Source organism: Miniopterus schreibersii (assembly GCF_964146895.1).
Source record: "Miniopterus schreibersii genome assembly, chromosome: 15".
Taxonomy (NCBI): Eukaryota; Metazoa; Chordata; class Mammalia; order Chiroptera; family Miniopteridae; genus Miniopterus; species Miniopterus schreibersii.
In genome coordinates, this window is record NC_138115.1 from 40,168,324 (window position 1) to 40,190,884 (window position 22,561).

The 22,561-nt window shown below is 37.7% G+C and overlaps 1 protein-coding gene across 3 annotated transcripts in view; it reads left to right on the top strand.

Annotated features, from left to right (window-relative positions):
* Positions 1-1,035: 1,035 nt before the first annotated feature.
* The window catches only part of CMC1 (C-X9-C motif containing 1), a 40,386-nt gene continuing 18,860 nt past the window's right edge, over positions 1,036-22,561 (top strand). The window contains exons 1-2 of one of the 3 annotated variants that reach the window (XM_081160704.1): positions 1,036-1,256; positions 11,606-11,695. In XM_081160704.1, the coding sequence (XP_081016830.1) occupies positions 1,238-1,256; positions 11,606-11,695 (109 nt within the window). In that variant the 5' untranslated portion in view covers positions 1,036-1,237. Of the gene's footprint in view, positions 1,257-9,872; positions 9,894-11,605; positions 11,696-22,561 lie in introns of those variants that run through there. The other 2 variants (XM_081160706.1, XM_081160705.1) reach the window with 2 other exon arrangements.

Here is a 22,561-nt window from a genome sequence, read left to right on the forward strand (position 1 = left end):
GCACCTCAACCTACAGCTGTAATAAGGCCCGTTATGCCCAAATAGGCCCTTAAACGGAAGACCTGCTGAGCAGAGACCCACTTTCCCAGCCCTGCTCAACTGTGTCCAGCTTTTCTGCCAACTGACCAGGCGGCAGCAGCAGCAGGGGAGGAGGGCCTGCAGGTAGGTGGGGAGGGGATCCTTGTGAAAGGCCCAAATCCCTCGCAGGGAAGAAGCAGCTGCTCCTTGTTTTCCTAACATCTGTCCCATCTGCCCCTAGCTGCACGTCACCCTTTGGAGGCTCAGGCTAGCTGACCGTGGATTCGACAAGCAAGCCTTTCTCAAGGCTGGTTGGTGAGCGGACCTTAGATAATTGTCGCCAGAAAGTTTCTTCTGTTGGGGCCCTTAGGGAGGATGGTTACCACTGTACTTCACCCTCCTCACAAAACATACAGCTTTAGTGACCAGAGTCGGGATTTGTACTCCCTGAAGGTACTGTTTCACTAAACAGAGGTACCCCTAGCGCCCAATTTAAAATTTTAACCTCCAGGGGAGCCACAGGCTGCTGATTTGGGAAAAAAAGAATGATATGCACACACTGTAAGCTGTGCCTATCTCAGACTTCCCTGACAACACGGTGCTCCTCGAGAATGGGGATCTTATTTTTATCCAGTTATTCTCCCCCGCCCCCCCCCCCCCCCCCGCCGTGTTCAAAACCACGGCTGGAACCTGGCAAGCACGAAATAGACGTTTATAAATGAATGAACGTTAACGAATAAAAAATAAAGAGCACAGGATCATTCATTTGATTCTCCCAAAGCGGGTGTGGAGGGTGGGGCTTGGATTCGGACCCAGTCACTAAGGGAGGCGCGGTCCCAAAGGTGCACAGGCTCTGCTCGCATCGCAGGTGCGCGGGCTCGTGCTGCTGCTCCGCCCGAAGCCGGGCTGCGCGGGCCCGAGACGGCCCCGCCCCCAAGGCGCGCGGCCACGCCCCCTTCCCGGTCCTTCCCGCGGGGAAGTCGGTTCCACTCCCTACAAATTAGGGGTGGGGCCGGCAGGGCGCAGGCGCAGTGGGCGGCGGAAGTAGTGAGTAGGGGAGAGGGAAAGGGACCTGCTGGGCTCCGCGAAGGGCGCCGCGCTCCTCCTTTTCCTCTGGCGGGAAGCTCCGGGCCGCAGCACGTGCGGCCGCGCCCAGGCTCCTCCCCTGCCCGCCCCCTGCCCGGGAGTGGCCACGCGGCTGCCTACCTCTGTCGCCGAGATGGCGCTCGACCCGGCAGGTACGCGGGCGGGAAGCGGGGGTTGCTGAAGAGCCTCGGCGCGGGTCTGCAGCCGCGGGCCTGCGGGCCGGGTGTCGGCCTGGGGGAGGCTGAGCTCTGAGGCTGCGCCGCTTCCGCAGGCGGCCCCTCCCGCCTGCCGGCCGCTCGGGGTTCGGGGCCGGCCCGGCGTCTCCCCTGCGGCCTCAGGGCATCTCCCCGCGCCTGCGGTTAGGGTCGCGGAGAGGCCCTGGGCTGCTCGCCCGGGCCCGGCCGTGCGCGGCCCGCAGACATGCCCCTCCTAAGCGCGACATCCTCATTCTCTTTTTTCGCCGTTTTGGGACACAGACTCCGTTAGATATCTGTAGCCCAACTTAAAAACAACAACATAAAGGATCGGTCACAGTGGGAAGGGGCAGTTTCTTTGGAAAGGATCACCAAAGTCGTCATCTTGACTTAAATGCTTCCACACCCCACTTGCATTTGCAACAGCAATTTCAGTTTCCCTTGAATTCCTGTCCTTACGGAAGCTGACCTGGGGCACCTTTGCCTTAGGCTATTTATGTAAGCGTGTAGTTAAAAGAATGTCCTTTTTGGAGGGAATGGTAGTTGGTCTGGTTCATTCCCTTCATTTTAACGATATGAAAACACCAGGCCTTGGGAGGAGAAATGGATTCAAAACGTTGGATATTTGGAAATGAAAAAAATCACTTTGATAGACCTCAAAGAGGAAAAAAAATACGTGTAGCTGACAAATAATAGATTTATTGAACACTTTGTTATCAAACTACGTATTCTCACTTATCCAACAGTAGTAGCATGGTATGGCTGATATAGGATCTCCGTTTTACAGATTAGGAAACAGGCTGACAGGATAAAATAATTTGAAGCGTGAAAGAATTTCCAGAACACATAATGATCATACCGATACTGGGCCAGGTGATTGAATCAGACTTTATGAAGCAGTTCACAATTGATCTGGGCTTTGAAAGAGAATTTCTAGTGGTTGGAGTTGGTGAAGATGTGGTAGAATGAGCAAATAGGTAGACAGGAAAGTGCACTGTGTGATGTTTGGCTACAGGGAGAATGCCTTGATTTGGTGGTGGGGGGGGAGGAGTGGCAATGAGGAATGTGTATGGAAAGTTCAGATTGGAAAGTAGATTGAGGCCTATATAATCCTAGTGTTTCTGAGCTGGAAGTGACTTCATAGTTATTTCATACAGATAAGAGAGCCTCAGAGAGGTTAAAGGCTTTCATATGTCTTTATTATTGAATATAGACAGGGAAATTTAGGAAAAAAATCATCATACCTGCTGGCTCCACTTTCTTACTGTCCAGAGACTCTTAACCCACTCCAATCTTGTGGTGTCCTCAAGGCCACACAGCTAATGGCTGGTAGAACCAAGTCTAGATAGAACTCAGATAATTTCCATTCCAGTCCAGCGCTGTAGATGCAGACCCTCCCCCATTGAGTATTTATTGATTAAACAACTATTTGTTGAGTGCCCATTATATGTCATGTATTGTTCTAGGCCCTAGGAAACTGATCTATAGAACAAACAGGATCCCTATTTGGAATAGAGCTTGTGTCCTGGTGGTAGAAGAAAGAAGACAACTGCCGCTCCCCCACCTTAGACACACACTGTTACAGATTGTGATAAACATTATGAAGAAGATAAGCAGTGTCCTATGGTAGATGGTGAAGAGAGGACAGCTTTAGATAGTGGTCAGTAAAGAACTCTCTGAGGAAGTGTCAGTTAAATTGGAATCTGAAGGAGGAGGGAGATGGGGAAAGAGTATGCTAGGCAGTCAATGTTGCAAATACTTAAAATATTTGACTGGAATGAGGGCCAAAGTATGGAGGAGATCCTTAGGGAAAGATGTTGGGAAAGTAGGCAGGAGCTAGATGCTGCAGGGCCTTGAAGGCTATGATAAGAAAGCATTTGGACTTTTTTCTGATGTTTACAAAAGCTTTTGGAGGCTTTTAAGGAGGGCATGATATAATTTGAAAGTTATGGCATAATATAATTTATGTTTTTATTACCCTGGCTGGGAAGTCCAGGATCAAGGTGCTGACTGATTTTGTTGCTGGGTCTTCTCCTTATAAGGCCTTCTATCAGATTAGGGCCCTACCTATATGACCTCATTTAACCTTAACCTCCTAAAAGCACTATGTCCAAATATAGTCTTATTCAGGAATTTGGGGGGTGAGGGGGAGAAAAATTCAGTCCATAGCAGCCATTGGTCTATCAGGAGAAGATTCCATAGATAGTGACGTGATATATTGTCAATCCAGATGTGATTAGAGCCATAGTATTGGTGACTACAAAATCTTGAGATTAGAGGAAGGAGAAGTCACTTTCAGGTGCTGGGGTCAGGGAAAACTTTGGGATGGAACAAGTATTGGCTTCAATTTTAAATAAGTAAACTTTGATAAGAAAATAAGAAGTAGAAGATAGGAAATAAAGACAGAAGGTTAAGCTGGAGTTTGACTTGACCATTTCTTTGCTGGGTCATGTTGTAAGATTGCTTTGAGCTTTATGGACCTCAGCTTCTTCTAATACCTGCTTGTGCATGTGATGATGTTTGTAAAACAGTTCCTGCCACCTCCCCTTCCTTCTGCAATATTTATTGTGCTGCTTCTGTGTACTATGCAAATGTAAGCTGATTTTTTTAGGTGAGGAGGATAGCAAAACTACTGGGATGGCAAAATGAAGATTTAAATTGTAGAAATGTTAAGTAGGAATCATAATGCTGGTGGGACATAGAAATGACCAATATATGCTTGAAAATATCGGTAGAGTAGATTTGGAGCGACAGACAAGCTCTGAGAACTCAGCATAATAAACACAATCATTAAAGATAGAACCTTGTGGGATTGCCACAAAAGGAAGAGGGGCAGATCTTTATATTGTAAGCATTTATACTTTTTCTAGTATTATTACCATTGTTTAGAGTATTTTTGAGACTCCTTTAAAATTTGCCTTCAGCAGCTATAGTACATTTACCTTAATATCCTCCTTTTGGCAAATTTTTGTTAATAAGGCAAACTTGAATTTCAGCCAGGATTAGCCAAAATCAGTCTAATGAAGGTGGTACATGCTCATCCCCGGAAATGCTACTCCCCCAAAAAAGTTATATTATAGAACTGATTTTCATGTTCACTCAGACTGGCTCTGAAGACAATGCCAAGAAAGATATTGTGAGTGATTTGAGCAAAGGTTGAGAATCTTTGAAATAAGTGAATAACTTCTTTATAGAAAAATACTTTCCCCACTCTGTTATTGAAGTGGTACATGTCTCTTTGTATAAATTTAGTGAAATATTGTAATATGAAGAAGCAGCACCAGTAGAGATAGGGTGACCAGAGGCATTGAGGGACATTCATAGTTTTGAGAATAGTCTACCATGTTCTAGATGTACATTAGAGAAAAAATAATCAGGCTGTTATTGCTGAGAAGGCATAGGCATGCTGTCCTTGACTGCTTTCTCAGCTATTTTCTTCTGTCTCCCATAACACTGCTGATTTTCGATTAGATATCAGTGGGAAACTCTGCTTGTTGCAAAAGATAGTCTTGAAGTTTTACGAAATAAACAAATGTGAAGCCTTGTTATTCGAGAAATTATGGCCTTAATGGAGATTGCAGCAGGTTTCTAAAATTGGCATGTCTTATTACATAAGTTGATTTCCTGCTTGGTATAATTTTAGATTTGTTGTCTCTTTCTGGCCTCATCTTGGTTAAAGTAATGTGGGTGGAAGAGGAAGTTTTCATACCTAGCAATCTGCAGAATCAGGTCCAAGAAATAGATGCCTTTGGGAAATGTACCGTCTAATGTGAACTAGGTGTTTATTAACAGGGAAAGCTGATAGGTAGGACAAAGAAGTTCAAATGGAGCTTACAGTTGTGGAACATAGGTGGTATCTGAGCCACAGGCTAAGCAGAGATAGGCACATTTACTTCACTGATCTGCTTTTTGTATTTTGTAAGAGTTTGAGCTTATAGAAAAATTAGATTGTTACTGATTGACTGACTCTTTGAAGTTGTTTTTCAACCAACTGACAAATCACTCCTCTTGCTTTTTTTTTTTTAAAAAAATAATTTTCTCCATGGTAAGAATCAGGAAATCAGATTTCCATTTAACTTGACTTTCTGATTAAAAAATGAGGAGTATGCAGTTGTGAATTTTGCTGTTCAAAATGATGCTTCTGAAACAGTTCTGTCGTCTAAGGGTTTCCGTGCTTCAGCATAACTGAAGCTCACATAACCTTATTTGCTGAAATCCCTTAAATCTGCCACCATCTCAGGTGCATGATAGTGTTGTGGAAGAAGATGTGGGACCTCTGTTCCATGAACTTGACATTGCCATTTTATCAGAGATCAGAGACTGGGTAATTTCACCTCTGTGAGCATCCACGTCATCTGCAAAATGGAATAAAAATACTTATTGGAGAGGGCTGTTATGAAGACTATAGGCCCTTTATTGCCCTCTTGTTGATGTTTCATAAACAGAGGTGCCTGGAATATTGGGGGTGTGGGGTGTAATCTCTCCTAGTACTGATTTTCTGCTTTGTGTGTGTGTGTGTGTCAGTTCAAGTATGACTTGAAGGACAGGAAGTGAAAGGAACACTGATCACTATCTTAGTTTTCCCTAAGGGTCTCTGCCCACCCCATTCCTTTTCACATTTTAGGCTATCTTATAGCCTTCTAGGCAAGAAGGTATGAATAAGCTGGCAAGAACATGAAAATCTGCTCAGAAGCATCCTTATTTTTGTCATTTGTAGGAGAACTGGCGTCTGCCTAGCTTCCTGGTGTGAAGGTAGTGATTGAGAGTTCTGGCCTTGTACTGTATAAGATGCCGTCTGCCTAGGGCTCTTTATTTTGAGACTCTTGGTATGAAGTAGAGAAGAGGGACCTAAAGATCAAAACTGATGCTAATGAGAAAACTGTTGTACATTTACTGCATATTTTTCTCGTTTTTCTTTCCTCTGGAGTAAACAGTAGCTTGGAAATGTCTTCAGGAGCAAGTCAAGGAAGCTAGGAAGTTAAAAATTTGAAAAGTGTCAGTATCTAAATAAGAATCAAGTTAGCTAAATGAAAACATTTTTATTATTGTAAAGGCATACCTTGCCCTTCAGGTGTCACTTCCTCCCAGTGAAAGATCCGCAGTATTCTGATTTGCTTCCCCATTATCTTTGTGGATTCATAGCAAGTACTGTTGTCAGTAGCCTTGTAATCTAGTGCTGCCATATTTGCAGGAGCATGGGAGCCCCACAGCAGAATCTGAGCTAACAAGTTCAGCCAGTGAAAAAGGTGAAAATTGACTTTCAGGTGGTGATGGAATGTTGAGAAGTTAGAGCTTTGGAAATTTTTCCTGGTGGCATTGTTCTGATTCTTCGGCTCAGTATAAATTCATGTGACTACAGTAGCAAACTCAATATTTGATTTTTTTTCTGTCTCTGTACAAATGGATAACATATGCATCACATTGACATTAAGGGAACCACTGTAATTTTATGAATAAAACTGCCGCATCTATAATATTTGTAGTGTTGGAGATAGCTCTGAAATATGTATAAAATCATAATTAATTAATGGTTGATATGTAGTGATTGGTATGCTACCAAATGGAAAACTCTTTAGCAGAATTTATGTATATATTTTAAAGTCTGTTATTTCTGATTTAACACCCTAATCAAGACATCCCTCAAAGTATACCTTTCTCAATTCCCATAGATAACCAGTGTTCTAATTTTTATCACCATAGATTAATTCTGCATGTTCTTGAATCATGCATTGTGTAGTCTTGTGTCTGGCTTCTTTTTCTGAACAATTTTTTTTTTTTTTTTAAATATATCTTTATTGATTTCAGAGAGAGGAAAGGAGAGGGAGAGAGAGAGACAGAAACATCAATGATGAGAGAGTCATTGATCAAGCCCACAACCCGGGCATGTGCCCTGGCTGGGAATCGAACCCTGATCCCCTGGATCCTAGGTCGACGCTCAACCGCTGAGCCACGCCTGGCCAGGCCTGAACAAAATTTTTGAGATTCACCCATGTTGAGTCTATCAGTACTTAATTTTTTGGTATTCCTAAGTAACATTCAGTTGGGTATTTAGGTTGTTTCTAATTTTTAAACTGACTTGTACAGATTGTTTTCTGGACATATATTTTCATTTATCTTGGGTGAATGAATACCTAGGGATGGAAAATAGGTTGGGTGTATATTTAACTTCATAAGAAGCAGTTTTCCAAAGAAGTTTATCATTTCACACTCCCACCAGCAATTGTATACGAAAGTTCCAGTTTCTCCACATTTTCCCTAACATTTGGTGTTCTCAGTGTTTTTAATTTTAGTCATTCTGGTGGGTGTAAATGATATCATGGGTTTCATTTGCATTTTCTTAATGACTAATGATTTTGAACATCTTTTCATGTACGTATTTGCAATTTGTATTCTTTTTGAAGTGTCCATTAAAGCCTTTGCCCCTATTTTTTATTGGGTTGTTTGTATTTTTGATATTGATATATAGGTGTTCTTAATATATTTGATTCAAGTTCTTTGTCCATATATCTGTATGGATAGTGAACACTTCTGGTCTGTGGCTTGCCTTTTAATTTTGTTTAATAGTTTTATTTATGATCTATGGCAAATTAATTTTTGTGGGTTCTATGAAGTTGGGGGTCAGAGAGTTCAGGTTGATTTTCTTTTCATGTTTATCCAGGTCTTTGTTGAAAATACTTTTGTTTTTTCATTGACTAGTCTTGGTGCATTTTTCAAATTAAATTGTATATATATATGTATTTCTGTATTCTATTTTGTTAATCTATTTGCTTATCTTAATTTTACCAATATTCCACTACTGCGATTGCTGTAGCTTTGTAGTACGACTTTCTCATCAAGTCATCCAAATTTGTTCTTTTATTTTAATGTTGTTCTGGGTATTTTAGGCCCTTTGCTTTTACTAATACATTTTAAAACTTTTATAACTTAATTTTCCACCTGCAAATTAGTGCAGTTTCCATGTACCTGTTCTCCAGCTTTCCTTAATGACACTGTCTTAAATAATCATAGTTCATGTCTTCAATGAGTGTGTTATTGCCTTTAAAGGGGCAAAAATTGATATTGGGTGAGAAAAATCTTGCTATTTTAATGTATAGAGCACTGTTATATATACAGCACATAAACAGATGTATAGTGTATCTGTGATAGTAACATTTCATAGGGGGAAATTAGGAAATAATGTCTGAAAAGGCTCCTTTAGGGGCAAAAAGGAAAAAAGGTTGGGACGCACTGCTATAATTCAGTGTAACTAAGGAAACCAGGAATTGACGTTAGTTTAATACTGTTTACTCGGGTACATCTCTTATTCTAATTTTACCACTTTTTACATGTACTTGTGTGTGTGTGTGTGTGTGTGTGTGTGTGTGTGTGTGTGTAGTTACATGACATTTTATTACATGTGAAGATTCAGGTAACCATGATCACATCGGCATACAGAACTGTTATATCACCACAAAGAAAATCCCTCATGTTACCTCAGCTCGAACTATTGGTGACCAGTGATTTGTTTTCTATCATTAATTTTGTCCCTTTGAGAATCTTATGTAAATGGAATCATAGAATAAGTAACCTTCTGTGATTATCTTCTTTTCATTCAGCATAATGCCCTTGAAGTCCATTCAAGTTGCTGCTCTTATATATCAACAGTTGATTCTGTTTTATGCTGAGTAATAGTCCATTTTCTGGATGAACCATTGTTGATCCATTCAGCAATTGAGGCACTTTTGGATTATTTCCTTATTTTGGCTGTTACAAATAACCCTGCAATGAACATTTGTACATATGTTTTTGTGTGAACTTCACGTTTTATTTCTCTAGGATAAATCCTGAGGAGTATGTTTGCTGGGTCATATGGTAACTCGTATGATAAATTCTTTCACGTTTTTTGAGATTTGTTTCATAACCCAGCCTATGGTTTATCTTGGTAAATATTCAGCTGTTATTCAGTGGAGTATTTATCAATGTTAGGTCAAGTTAGTTGATGTTGTTCACGTACTTTACAGTTTCAATATGTAAATTTAAATGTCTGTTTTTCTATTCTGCTTTATGCATTTCACATTTGTACATCATGGATTCATTTTTATTTTGTTTAATTTATTTTTTTCTCGTGGCAGATTTTATTTTACAAAGGTCACAACATTATCTTCCATCCCTCATGCTGTCTGTAATGTGGTCTTGTCACAAAGAATGGAATCTTAATACCCCTCCACTGGAGTATAGGCTGCCCTTAGTGATTTGTTATCAGTATAACGTAGCTTGAAAGATGCTGCGTGGCTTCGGTGACAGGGTCAGAAAAGGCCATACGGCTTTCACTCACTTATCTTGGAAGGCTTGCTCTCTAGCCATTCCTTCTCCAACTGCCCGCCTCTCATGACCTGCCTGCCGTGCTGTGAGAAGCCAAACCAAATGGAGTGGCCATGGGTAGGTGCTCTGGTTTACAGTCCTCACTGGACCTGTCCTTCAGCCATTCCAGCCCCACCGTCGGATACATAAGTGAAGAAGGAAGTCATCTTGGAAGTAAATCGTCCAGCCCCAGCTTCTGCAGCTGTTGGAATCCACACCCGTCGTTTGAGTCTACTGAGATGAGGCGCAGACATGGTGAAGCCGAGAAGAGTCTATTCTGCTTTTCCTTTCTGAATTCCCGCCCTATAGGATCCCTGTACAGTGTTTTACATCATTGAGTTTTGATTAGTGGCTTGTCACAGAGCGGTAGGGATAGATTCTTTTTCAGTAGAGTTTGAAAGAGGTAAACTTTTCAGACCCTACATAACTGAAAATATCTTTAACTTCACGCTTCATTGGCTCTAGAATTCTTGGATATAAAGTAATTCTCAGAACTTTGAAGTTATTTCTCCATTGTCTTGTTGCATCCATGGCTTGCCACGGAAACATGATGTAATCTGATTCTCATTCCTCTGTGTGAGTGATGCATTTTCCCTTTGAAGCTTTTACGATTTTTGAGTTTCAGACATTTCATTTAAATGCATGTAGGTAATCTATGGTCTATTTCTGTCCTTGGACTTGGACGTTTTATTTGCTTCTGTATATTGTACGAATTTTAAAACAGTATTTTCTTTACTCTTTAAGCTCTCCTAGGAGATGGTTACTTCTTGATTAATTACAGTTGGGTTCTCCCTTTCACTGTGTTGTCCTTCATCAGTTAAGGTGATTCTTGGCTGTTTTTTGTTTGCTTTTTGAGATGCCCTGTTACCCTCTGTGAATACTGAATCATTCCATAGCTACCTGCATCCACGGGTTGTTGTTAACCACATAGTACCAGGAAAAGTTTAGGGGCTCCTGTTCGTCCTAGGTGTTACGAGGTACTGGGAACCTTCCTGGTCAGTGTTTGGGGAGAATTACCTGTTATTCTATTGTTCTTTAACCCGTGGTCTGAAGGCAGCAGCAGAAGTGACTCACTTGGCTCCTACTCAGGTATTTCAACCAATAATGCTTTCGTTTCCTCAAGGGAAGTCTTTTGCTCCCCATTTTTGCTGCTCCAGAGCATGGAGCAGTACCCACTTTTGATAGAAGTTTCTCCCTGGGGAAGAACTGTGGGGAAATGACTACCTCCTGGACTCTGATCTCCCTGACCAGGAGTTGAACAGGCAACCTTTCGGAGCATGGACGATGCTCCACCCAGCCGCGCCACCCAGCCAGGGTACTTCCCCTCTGTTTTTCAGGACTCTAGGAATTTAAGAAGCAGGTGGGACTCTGGAGCAGGTGCTCAGTCTACCACTTCAGTTTAATTGTTGTAGCTGTGTTTAAAATGCACAGAAACCTCACAGGCTTTTTTTATATGCACACAGAGTTCCACGTTTTCTTCTGCCAGTTTTGGCTTTCTTAAACTACTCTTATTACTAAGTAAATTATTCTCTTGTCTGTTAATCTTGGATCTCACTATCAATAAAAATCATCTATCCTTGGATCTTAGTGTTGATAAAACTCCTCTTGTGGATTATATTAATAAGAAACATTATAATCTTTTACTCTGTGACTTAATTTTGACAAGATTACATGGAATATGTTATCATATAAAAGTGCTGCAACATAGCATGCAGAAATTTTTAGAAGGATGTTGCCTATGTCTCATATTTCTTTTCCTGCTGTATATAAAAATAATTTGGAGTGACTTTCAGTGACTGAAATAATCATAATTTTATGACATTATAAAACAGTCAGTTTTTAATATATTTGTATAGGCTTTTATTTAAGTAAACCCGAGTACTTATTTTACCCCTGAAAAAGTAAATCAAGGTGATTTACTTGAGACTCTACTATATTAAAGAAAGCTCTGTCTTTTTTTTTTTTAGAGCAGCATCTCAGACATGTTGAAAAAGATGTTTTGATCCCTAAAATAATGAGAGAAAAGGCCCGAGAGAGATGTTCTGAACAAGTTCAAGGTAAGATTCGAATATTCACATAAAGATCAAATACATTTTCTATCGTGTGATCTGAATTTAATCCTTAGCCTTAGAGTCAAGTAGCCAATGAATTAATATGTATGAATTTATTCTCACCCTTTCACTGAGATACCAGGGTTTCAGCTTTCAGAACTTCCAGACGATATTGAATTCATTTACAGTTTAAAAATATTCTCTCAAATTATTAGTAAAAAACACTTTTTCTCCCAGAAGTATAGTTACATATAGAGAAAGTCTTAGTATGACTATTTTGGAGAAACAAGTTATTCTGGTGGTTTTAATAGGGAAAGAAGAAACATAAAAAACCATGTACCTGTTTTTCATCTATCAACGTATTCATATAGGTACATACCCTAAGATGATTTTTTTTGGTGTCACTGTCTATTACTGAATTGATAATGGAATTCCTATAGTACTTACAATGAGTCCTTTTTTTTTTTAGTGTATTATGTTTATAAGTGGAAGCTGGTTATGTAAATGCATGCACTAAGCACTCACATATGCACGTTTTCTTTGGAGAGTGTTTTTTATTGAATACTGCTGTATTCTATACATCTAGAGATGTATTGTTGATTAATATTAATGTGGAAAATGTAAGCAAACCAGTGGAAGGTGAAAAATGAGGCTGTAAATGTTGAGTCATTAGAAAAGCAGATGGCAGTATTACTGTAGAAATGTCTTTTGAAAATAACCCACCTCTTGGAACGGTCACCTAACAGAAACAGTAGTAAAACTTTGCTGACGTCGACTATTTTCCTGGCTCCCTTTCTTCACTTTCCCTTGTAGTGTTCTTCATTGAGGAACCACAATAATTCCTATCATGGGTGATGAAACTTCACTGCAAGTTTCTCTACAAGGGAGCCAGACTTCTGCCAACTGTAGTTTTGGGATTTTGGATGCTAGGAGCATTTCTGACCCTCTGATGCTGTCTCCTTTGTGATTAATAGATTGAGGCAGTAGAAAAGAAGAATAGTTCCTCAGAACTGGCATTGTATGATGGTCATTTCTGTTTCTTAAGTGACTTATTAGGACATATTCCAGTTTAAATCCATTTATAAATTAAATTTAAATTAAATCCATTTATAAATAAATTTATTAATAAATTGCCAGTAATTTATTAGTATCATTCTATGGTTATTACTCTTGCTTTCACTATGAATTAGTTGTTTAATCAGAGCACTTTCCTTCCACCCCCAACCCCCAGGTGTCAGGAAAAATTAACCCATAGGCACCTGCAGGCAGGGTTTAGTGCACATCTGGCATTGGCAGGTGTCATGCTGATAGTCTCAAGAGCTAATCCTCCACTTACCTCATAGAACTTTAAAAATAATATATATATCCTGACACAGGTAGGGGAGGAAAAACTTAAAAATGGATAATAAAGTTACAGGGTTAGTATTAGCTTTTCACTACCAGGGACATTACTTTAGTAAGTAAATGTTCTGAAGTTATAAATGTGAGTTGTATTTATGCAGTTTTGTAACACATTTTTCTGATATCTAGAATGAAGGAAAGCCAACTAACTCAATTATAGATTGAGTTTTTACTCCCATGATTCAGATGAAAATGTAGAATGATTGTGTGGCTTTGGGTGTTAGAACTGTCTTTTCTTACTTTTAGATGGTGAAGCTTTGTTTTTTGGTTTTTGAAATGAAAGAAACAGTATAAACTTAAACTATTTATTTGTATGTGTCCCACAACTACTACTTTGTAAAGAGTACAAAGAGTACTTTGCTTCTTTATCAAAATTAAGTTGTTTAGGCTATTGACATGGTTAACTTTCTCTTTTATTAATATACTTAAAATCTTCTGAAGGCTGAAAGCATCTTAAAATTTGGGTTATTTCAGTGTATTTGTAATAGAACATGTTATAACAATTGATTTTTGAACATTTGAATTTTTATAGATAATCATATATTGATTTTTTTAAGACCATATGGTCCAAACCAGTGTTTTAGAATCTAAAATTGATTATTTTATAGAGGAATAATCCCTAGTATTCTCCCTGTTTAACCATGTGAGTTAGGAAAGAACACACATTGGTATTGCTCAAGTGGCAGAACAACAGCTACATTTAAACTGAACAATAAGATGTAAATTAGAATCAGGACACTTCCATTGTAGTTTATTTACTGTTAATCACTTTTGCTTTATTAAATAATTATAGGATTTCATATAAAAACATTACACATTGTATAGTTCTTGGATAAAGATATAGGAATTTTAATAAGTGATTTGACTTTCTGCTAAATGCCTGAAACATGATTATGTAGGAAAGCTTTTCTGTTTGATTTTTTTTTTTTCTTCCATGTCATTTCAGCCCAGTTGATCATAAGAATTGGGTCAGACTGCCAGCAACTTAGGTTTGTGAAGGGAATGGAACAGCTTTTCCAGGGACAAAGAGAAATGAAATCACTTTCAATGAAAGCAAGATGCCTCATTATAGTCACCAACAGCAGTTATTGACAGCTACACTTCCTATTAACAAGGAGCATTTAACTAAGAGTTTGGCTGTTGGATCTTTGGACTTGATCTAATTTGCTAGTATTAATTAGTTTCTTTTGAGCACAGACACTTGGTGCTCACAGCTATAGATTTGGAGGGCTAATTAGGATAGAAAATTGAACAGAATGGAGTAAGGCATTAACCTTCACCCATTACCAGCTGGGACACTGATAAAGACCACAGAGTCCAAATGCTCCCTATTGATGTGAAGATACCCTAATGAATATCAGTTTCAGCCAGGTTGCTATATTCTTACTAGTTCTCTCTTCATTATACATTTCAACCGGCTTCCCTGATACCTTCATTATCTATAGGTACTAGTGGCTTTTATTATACACTGATTTAGTCTGAGTTGCACATTTCACCTTATGTTTTAAACATAATTAAAATTTATCTTAAGTAGCAGATAACATTTAGAATATTTCATTATATACTCCAGTAGTAAAATTTACCTTTTATGTACAATGACATGATTCTAATTCTACAATGAATTTTTATGGTCACAGTAAGATTGTCATTTCAATACAATGAAAACTATAACCTTAAATAAGAAAATAAGAAAATCTTTGCTTTTGTATTACAGTTAAGCAGCTTGTATTAAACGTATTCACTTGAAAATCTTTGCCTTTTTTTGTTTATTTTTGAAGAGAAAATAGTGGTCATCACCTTCACTTTTGGAACTTAACTTTGATTTGATGAGTAAAGATGGCTTTACCTAGAGATTGCAAACAGAATTGAGAAGCCTGATCATATTATTGTATAAGCTTTGACAAGATTATAAACTGTTAATAAAGCATACATCAAAAGAAAAGCTGTTGAACAATTGATTTAAATAGGAAGTTCAGCTTTATAATCTTCTTTTGCCAGGGATATTATTGGCAGTCAGCAGAGGCACTAAAATAAATGGCTAAGGTATATACTGGTATACATTAGCACAGTGTACTTGGGAGTGGAACTGAAGGAAAATTCTAGAATGGCCAATCTCCCTTCCACTCTGTTGCAGTGTTTTTAATCTTCTGACCAATAGGTGGGGTTTGATTCTAAAGGAATGATAAAATACAAGGAAGCAAGGATTGTTTGCTTGATAAAATACAAGGAAACATCAGGGAGCTAAATAACACAGAAACTTGATAAAGTGCCTACCCTTTTCTGTCTATCAGACACAACTGAAGTTATGTTACATTTTGCTAAATTCCAAAGATAGGTGAATAGACAAAATCAAATTAAGAATGCTTAGGACAGTCTTTCAGAGATCTGTAGGCAGAGAACTATCAAAAATCATTAAAACGATTAGAGACTATAAATAGTAAAAGTAATTAATCTCTCTGGCTGTGTTACTTGACCTGCTGAAAAATTTCATTTGTTGTTTCAGTTGTGCCATTACCATGTATATTTTTGCCATTTAATCAGTTCACCAATGTTAACTAACACTGAAGCAGAGCTATAACATTAAGACTGGTTTGGATGTGTTAGGAGGATAATATATACAGTCACCAAATGTGATAATATCTGTTGTGTATATTACATATGTACTCTAAGAAATATAAAGAAATATATAACACCCACTCTCTCCCCTTTGGACCTCCACTGGACTGTGTCGGGCCCCAAGACCAGCTCTGGGTTTGGTAATTTGCTAGGCAGACTCATAGGACTCAGCACATAGTCATACTCATGGCTAAGATTTATTCCAGCAAAAGGATACAAGCAAAACCAGCAAAGGGAAAAGGCACATGGGATGACGTCCAGAGGACACCAGGCGCAGGCTTCCCTTAGTCTTCTCCCAGTAAAGTCACTCAGGATGCTATTAATTCTTCCGGCAATGAGTTGTGACAACACGTCCGAAATGTTGTTCACCAGGGAAACTCATTAGAGACTCAGAGTTTTTACTGGGAATTGGTCACATGGGCAGCCTCTGCCTAGCATGTACCAAAATCTCAGACTCCAAGAAGGAAAACAGGTGTTCAGCATAAACCGTATGGTTTGTACAGTTTAGGCACAGTGAGCACAGGGAATGGTGGGAACACTCCCCAAATTTTGGGTATGTAGCTCCACTTAAACTACAGACCATTAACTCATTAAAAATGCAGTTATACCTATGTAGCGTAGTAATTTGAGTTATGTGTTGAACTTAAATTTTACATTTATAATTTATAATTTATAATTAATAATATCTACTTTGTTGTTTATTTTTTACTGAAATTTACTTTTCTTGATTTTCATTACCTTATATCTTCTTATGAAAAAGGTCATTCAATAAAATATGAATTAGTAATACTTGATTTTATGAAGGATCATTAACAAATGTGAGCATGTTCGTATGCTGTTTTTACTTGCCAGTCACTTTTCATTGGATATAGGTAAAGAAGATTGAGTGGACAACCAGACATTTGCTTCTTCAGAACGTTTTAAAACTTTTAAAGATAATATTTCTCTTAAATTACAGAGTTAATTTTAATAGCATGCTTATTAAATATTTATTGATGCCTATCACATGTTCAGTGTTGTGAGAAGTGTTATAGAAGCAGAGTAGAAGTATGAGACTTCGTTTTAAGAACCTGTTGTCTGGCTGATGAGAGACAAGCCAGGCATACATAAAATAGAATTATACTATATAAAACAATTTATAATAAAATCCCTATATGTTAGTTCAGAGAGAAGAAAAGCCAGTGAATTCTGATTTGGTCAGATGAGACTTAATGAAGAACATGGGCTATGAATGGACCTTGAAGGATGGCTATGGGGTAAATACAAGGAAGCTGGAAAAGCATTTCAGACCACTGACTCAGGATTAAAGGCACAGAAGAGAGAGTGGGCATGGTTTGTCTATACAGCAGTAAGGGGATTGACCTTAGGAGGCCAGTGGTGCATTTGGGGGATAATGACAAAGTCTGAGAGTGAATCTTGATTTTGGAGTGCCTTAAGAACCTGAAACAGAAGTTTAGATTTGTTTTCTAGTATGAAATCAGAAGCATCTGAAGCCTGTTCTTTCTTCCTCTCTCACTCCTCTCTTCCTCTCTGTCTTCCCAGGAAAAGATTTTATACAGATTGAATTGAAAGAAGATTAATTTTGCAACAGAACACAAAACAAGTTGACTACTTTCATTTCTAAATGTTGGCTTTCTGCATTCTTTTAAAACTAGAAGGTGTTCATGAACATGACAGCAAATGATGTGTGTTTGCCAGAGCTGAAGGGACACCCACCTCAGACGGAGGTAGCATAATGTCTGGCATTTATGAAAAGTGTCTTGCTGCTGTGTGAGGATGAGCATTAACTGCAATATAGTATTTCTACATAGTTAACTGTGACAGTCTTTTTTTTTCATTCTTACAGATGTCCTTAGGCATGTATTTATCTTTTCTAGAGAAATTGACCAGTCAGATTTGTCAGATTTTTAAACCTTACATTTTATTTTAAGTTCCCAAAGCTAAAGAAAAAACTCTTTGGTCTGAGAATGGCTAAATAGCTAAATAGTGGTTCATTGTTTATTCTCTTCATTTAATTGTGGTTTACTTCAGCATACATAATCTGAAAGTTCAGTGTCTGTAATTCTTAACCTAACCTTAAAACTGGTTCTAATGATGACCAAACTCAAAAACGCAGCACAAATTTAACTCTGAGGCCATATTGTTAGACCTCTTTGCTTACTTTAAATATCTCTACTAGCAAAGTTTGAGAAAAACCTTGCTGGATTTGACTTACTAGGACACATTATCTTTATACAAGGTTTCCAGGTCATCACACCCAAGTTTAGCTTCCTCTTGACTTTCTGAACTTCACCATGTGTTTATCACCAGGTATTTCCGTAGTTCAACCCCACACTTACACCTCCCGAGTCAGTGAGGTTGCGGAAGAACCAAGTCCTGCATAGAATTTAAGTGTATCTTCTTTTCTAATGTTCTTTATATAATAGATTAGGTAATGGATTAGTCTCAGGTCAAACCATGGGTTAATATCAAATATATGATTAGAATCCAGTTCTCCTGAAAAACATATTGTCTTACTCTTTTAGTTGTCATTCTAAGCCTATGGGATCCTTGAGCTCAGGCAATTTCGTTTCCATTCTGACTTTTACAGACAGATAGCAGCTCTTTATTGTGGTAGAGGATACCTTTATTGGATTAGTAGGAGCAATTCTGTTCCAACTCAGTATAGATTAATGCAGTTACAGCCCTTGAGTACTCTTCTCATCACTCAAGTACACAAACTGAACTCTAGACCATCCTAGAAGAAGGGTCTCGACTCTCTTTGGAAATTTGGCACTCACTCTAATGGGAGTTAACAGTCACTGAACCCTACATTATGTCAGTACAGGGTACAAATTGAAATTTCAGGTAGCCTTCGTCGTATTCTTTGCCTGGCCCTCTCCCATAGATTCATTTTATTCCTAGCCCATAAACTTTAAGCTTTTGCAAAGTTGAATTTCTGATCATATTGAAAGTTTGACTAATGATACTTTTTGATATGCTAATGGGAAAAATTGGAACTGTTTGTTTTTTTCTTATTTTGGCCTCAGGAGACCGTATGTTCAACTTACATATAGTTGATTTATTAAGGAACTCTTTAATTTGTTAGTACCCCGTGATTTTCAGAGGGGACCTGCTTACTCAGTGCTCAGTAATAAAGGCTTCATGTAATTTCTTCTGTGTTACCTTTTCCTTCCACATTATCCTTGGTCATATCTATTCAGATTGTGAGATTCAAGTCATGTTTTTATAGTAGAACCTCTACTCTGCGATTATGATTGGAGTGCATGTGATGTTCATCTCTCACCCATAGGCAAATCAGTGGTCCTCAATCCTTGGCTATACATGAGAATTATCTGGGAATCTTTTTAAAAATACCAATGCATAGGCTCTTCTCTATGAAGAAAGGTATTGGTTTTTTGTTTGTTTTTTCCATAAACTCCCAAGGTGATTTGAATATGCGTCCAAGGTTTGAGAAACGAGGGATTAAAGGCATAAAATTGTCCCTTAAAGCAGCACATAGTAACAGGCCATGTCAATTTGTCCACAGCACATTTTGTATATGCATATATTTTTCATTGAGGTGTAGTTGACAGTACTTTACTAGTTTCAGGTATACAACATAGTGATTTGACATTTATACATTTTCCGAAGTGATTATCATGACAAGTCTAGTAACCATATGTCGCTGTGCAAAGTTATTATATTATCTACTGTATTCCCTATCCTGTATGTTACATCCCAGGACTTACTTATTTTACAACTTGAAGTTTATACTTAATCATTTTGTATTTTTTAAAGTTACATATGGCACTACCTACAGTACTCTTTTTCATATAAACTATAAGTTTTTGATCATTTTGTTGTTGCTATTCTTAGTTTTTATTTGTTTTTTATTTCTTGAAACTTTTTTTCCCTTACTTCCAAATTTGAAATTGAGCCCCAAATTATCTATGTCAGTCTTCAAGTTCTTTTCCAGTGGGCCAAAGATTCTTAGCAAACTCTTAGGCAATAATGAACACAAGTATGCTCTTGTAGTCTTAAACCTTAACCCTTTTCTTCCCCTATAAATTATGTGACTACTTCCTTTCCCTTTTTCCTGTTCTGAAAATTAGTAACCTTGTGACACACAAACTCACCCTCCTCAGTGGCCTTTCTCTTCTGTGTCCCATCATTACATGCTTTGGTTTGTCAAATTTCGTATATAGATTCTAATCCTAATGAGCAGAGATTGGTTTGTCATTGTTTTAGATCCCCAAGTCCACAGGATATAATGTGAATAATTAGTTTACAAGTTTAGTGAAGAAAAATTATTATGAAGTGGAGAAAATGTCTTTAACCAGCATGTGCTGTATTCTCTGCCCTCCCCAAGATAGTGGTTCTGGTGCTGAGCATAGTAGATAAAGAGCCACTGGTGACATGCCCTGCTGGGAAGGAAGGCCTTGTGTGGTGACACATTTACCTGCAAAAACTGTTTACAGGTTGAGTAAAAATTTTGTTCCAGTTAGCGAGTACATATGACAGTATATACAAGTATGAGAGTTGATCCTTTAGAAATCTTATTTGGATTAAAAAACCCCACATGATTTATCAAATTATCAACTTGTTATAATCCTGTAAATCATCCAGGTAAATTCTCAGCTCATTCTGTTATGTTACTGTGGTGGTATAAACATATTAGACTTGTATATGCCCAGTTTTTCAGTTTCACTAAGAAAATACTGATTTAAATATGCCATTGTTGAGTTGTATAGATTAGTGGCCTAGCTAACATTGATATAACAACTCTTTTTTTGCTACATCAGTATTTTGAGTGGGCCTAATTGAGTATCAACATTTGTACTTCATGATTTAGAGTTAGCTTGGATGACAGTCAGGAAATCTCTTCATATTTTTAACCTTGAAGGAACATTAGTTTTCCTATAGTGTGTTATATTGGGTAGTTCATATAGGGTTAATTGTTACTGAGATCGGATTCTTCACCTTTTTTCCCCCTGTACATTTTAACATGCCATTTAATAAATGTAAAGTTATGCAAAGCGTTTTATATTAAATAGACTTGTTAAGTATGTCTTTCCTATCTGCTACATGGTTCCCACTGAGAGTGTTAATATTCAGATACTCGGTTATTATATGTATTATTCAGTAATATGCCTATAAGAATCTACCATATTCTTGATCTTTGAATTATCACTGCTAAAGAATACATTCCACAATGGTGTTTTTTATTAGTGGGTGGAATATCTAAGTTTTTTTCTTGGAGAAGTTCCAAGGTATAAGGAAATAGGTCATGGTATCTATAAACTGTTTGGGAACCCAAGTATATTATGAAGTAAAAATTGAAGCTCAGTTGCCCTCTAGGGGTTCAGTTTTAACACAGCACATGTGGAAGTGATTTAATGAGATCTTTTCTGGGAGGGGTAGATCTGCTGAATAGAGCTCTATTTTTCATTCTCTGTTAGCCTGTGACTTGTCAACAGCAAGCTGATTTAGACTACTTATTGCAAATGAGAACATCCTACTTTTGTAACCAACATACAGGTTAATTAAACATCCTTTTGGGAGGAGGGCTTGTTTTTAAAGTCAGAGCACCTGTGCCAGAATAATCAAACCATCAACATATTTTCAAGAATTACTTGGTGACTGATCTACAGATTGTTTTCTAACACTTTTGTCTCCTCAGTGTCATCTCTGCATAGCACTTTTATGTCAGCTCCCTCCCCTCTTCTGCCAAAAATCAGTACAGAACTTCGTGAAATGATTTAGTCATGAATCTTTATGCTTTCAGGATGTGATCATGACATTTTTGTCCTTTGGTTTTTGCATCTTTGATTGGCTTCTTTGTCTGGATTGGTGAGAATACCTCTCCTAGTTTGAAACACATTGACTGTTGGCTCTCTAGCCTAAATGGTACTCAACTTCACATTGCTTGAGGTTTAGGTGATTCCTGTTGGAATCTGTGTCTGGTGCAAAGTGCTCTCCTCTATAATTGCAGCTTTAGACTCTTACTGTTTGGGAAGAGGGAATACATTTTTTTTTCCCCATTATGGAAAACTTTAATTAAACTTGGAATTGAATAAATGATAAATATGGAGTTCATTTTGTGTGCAGATATTTAAATATTTTGAATATTTGAGCACATTTCAGTATCAAATGTGAAAGTGTTTATTGATATATTTTAAAAGATTTGTATATATATTTTAATAATGCTTTTATTCTCTCTGAAGGATGCCATAAAGCTTTATTTCTTTTAATATTTAGTGGGTTTTTTTGCCTCTATAGTCATATTGAGCTTTTCAATTTATTTTCTCATGCTTATGGGAAAACCTCTATTAAAATTGTCAGACCCTGCTTTTTATCTATTAATTATTTTACTATCAGAAAACTATTGGATTTTTATATATGTTAAAATATTAAATTGGCTATTATATAAATTTGTGCTGTCCTGTATAGTAGTCACTAGTCATATTAGACATTTAATATTTCTTAGTAGCACTAGCCACATTCCAAATGCTAGATAGCCACATGTGATCTGTGGCTGCAATATTGGATAATGCAGATGTTGACCATATCCATCACTGCAGGAAGTACTATTGGACAGCACTGGTATGGAGACATGAGTCATCTTTTTAAGTGTATTTAAAAAAAGACTTTAATACTGGTAGTTCCCTCTAAAGTGAACTGAAACGTGAAAACATGTTTTTATATTCTGTTTTATCAAAAGAATATTTTTGGAAACAACTAGAATTGAAGCTGATCACATATGAATAGTTTTACCTATTTATCTTTAAAATCAGCATATATTTCTGATTATGAACTGAGTGCTATCAAATGTTTTAATAAACATTATATATTTTGGAAATATGTAAATACATC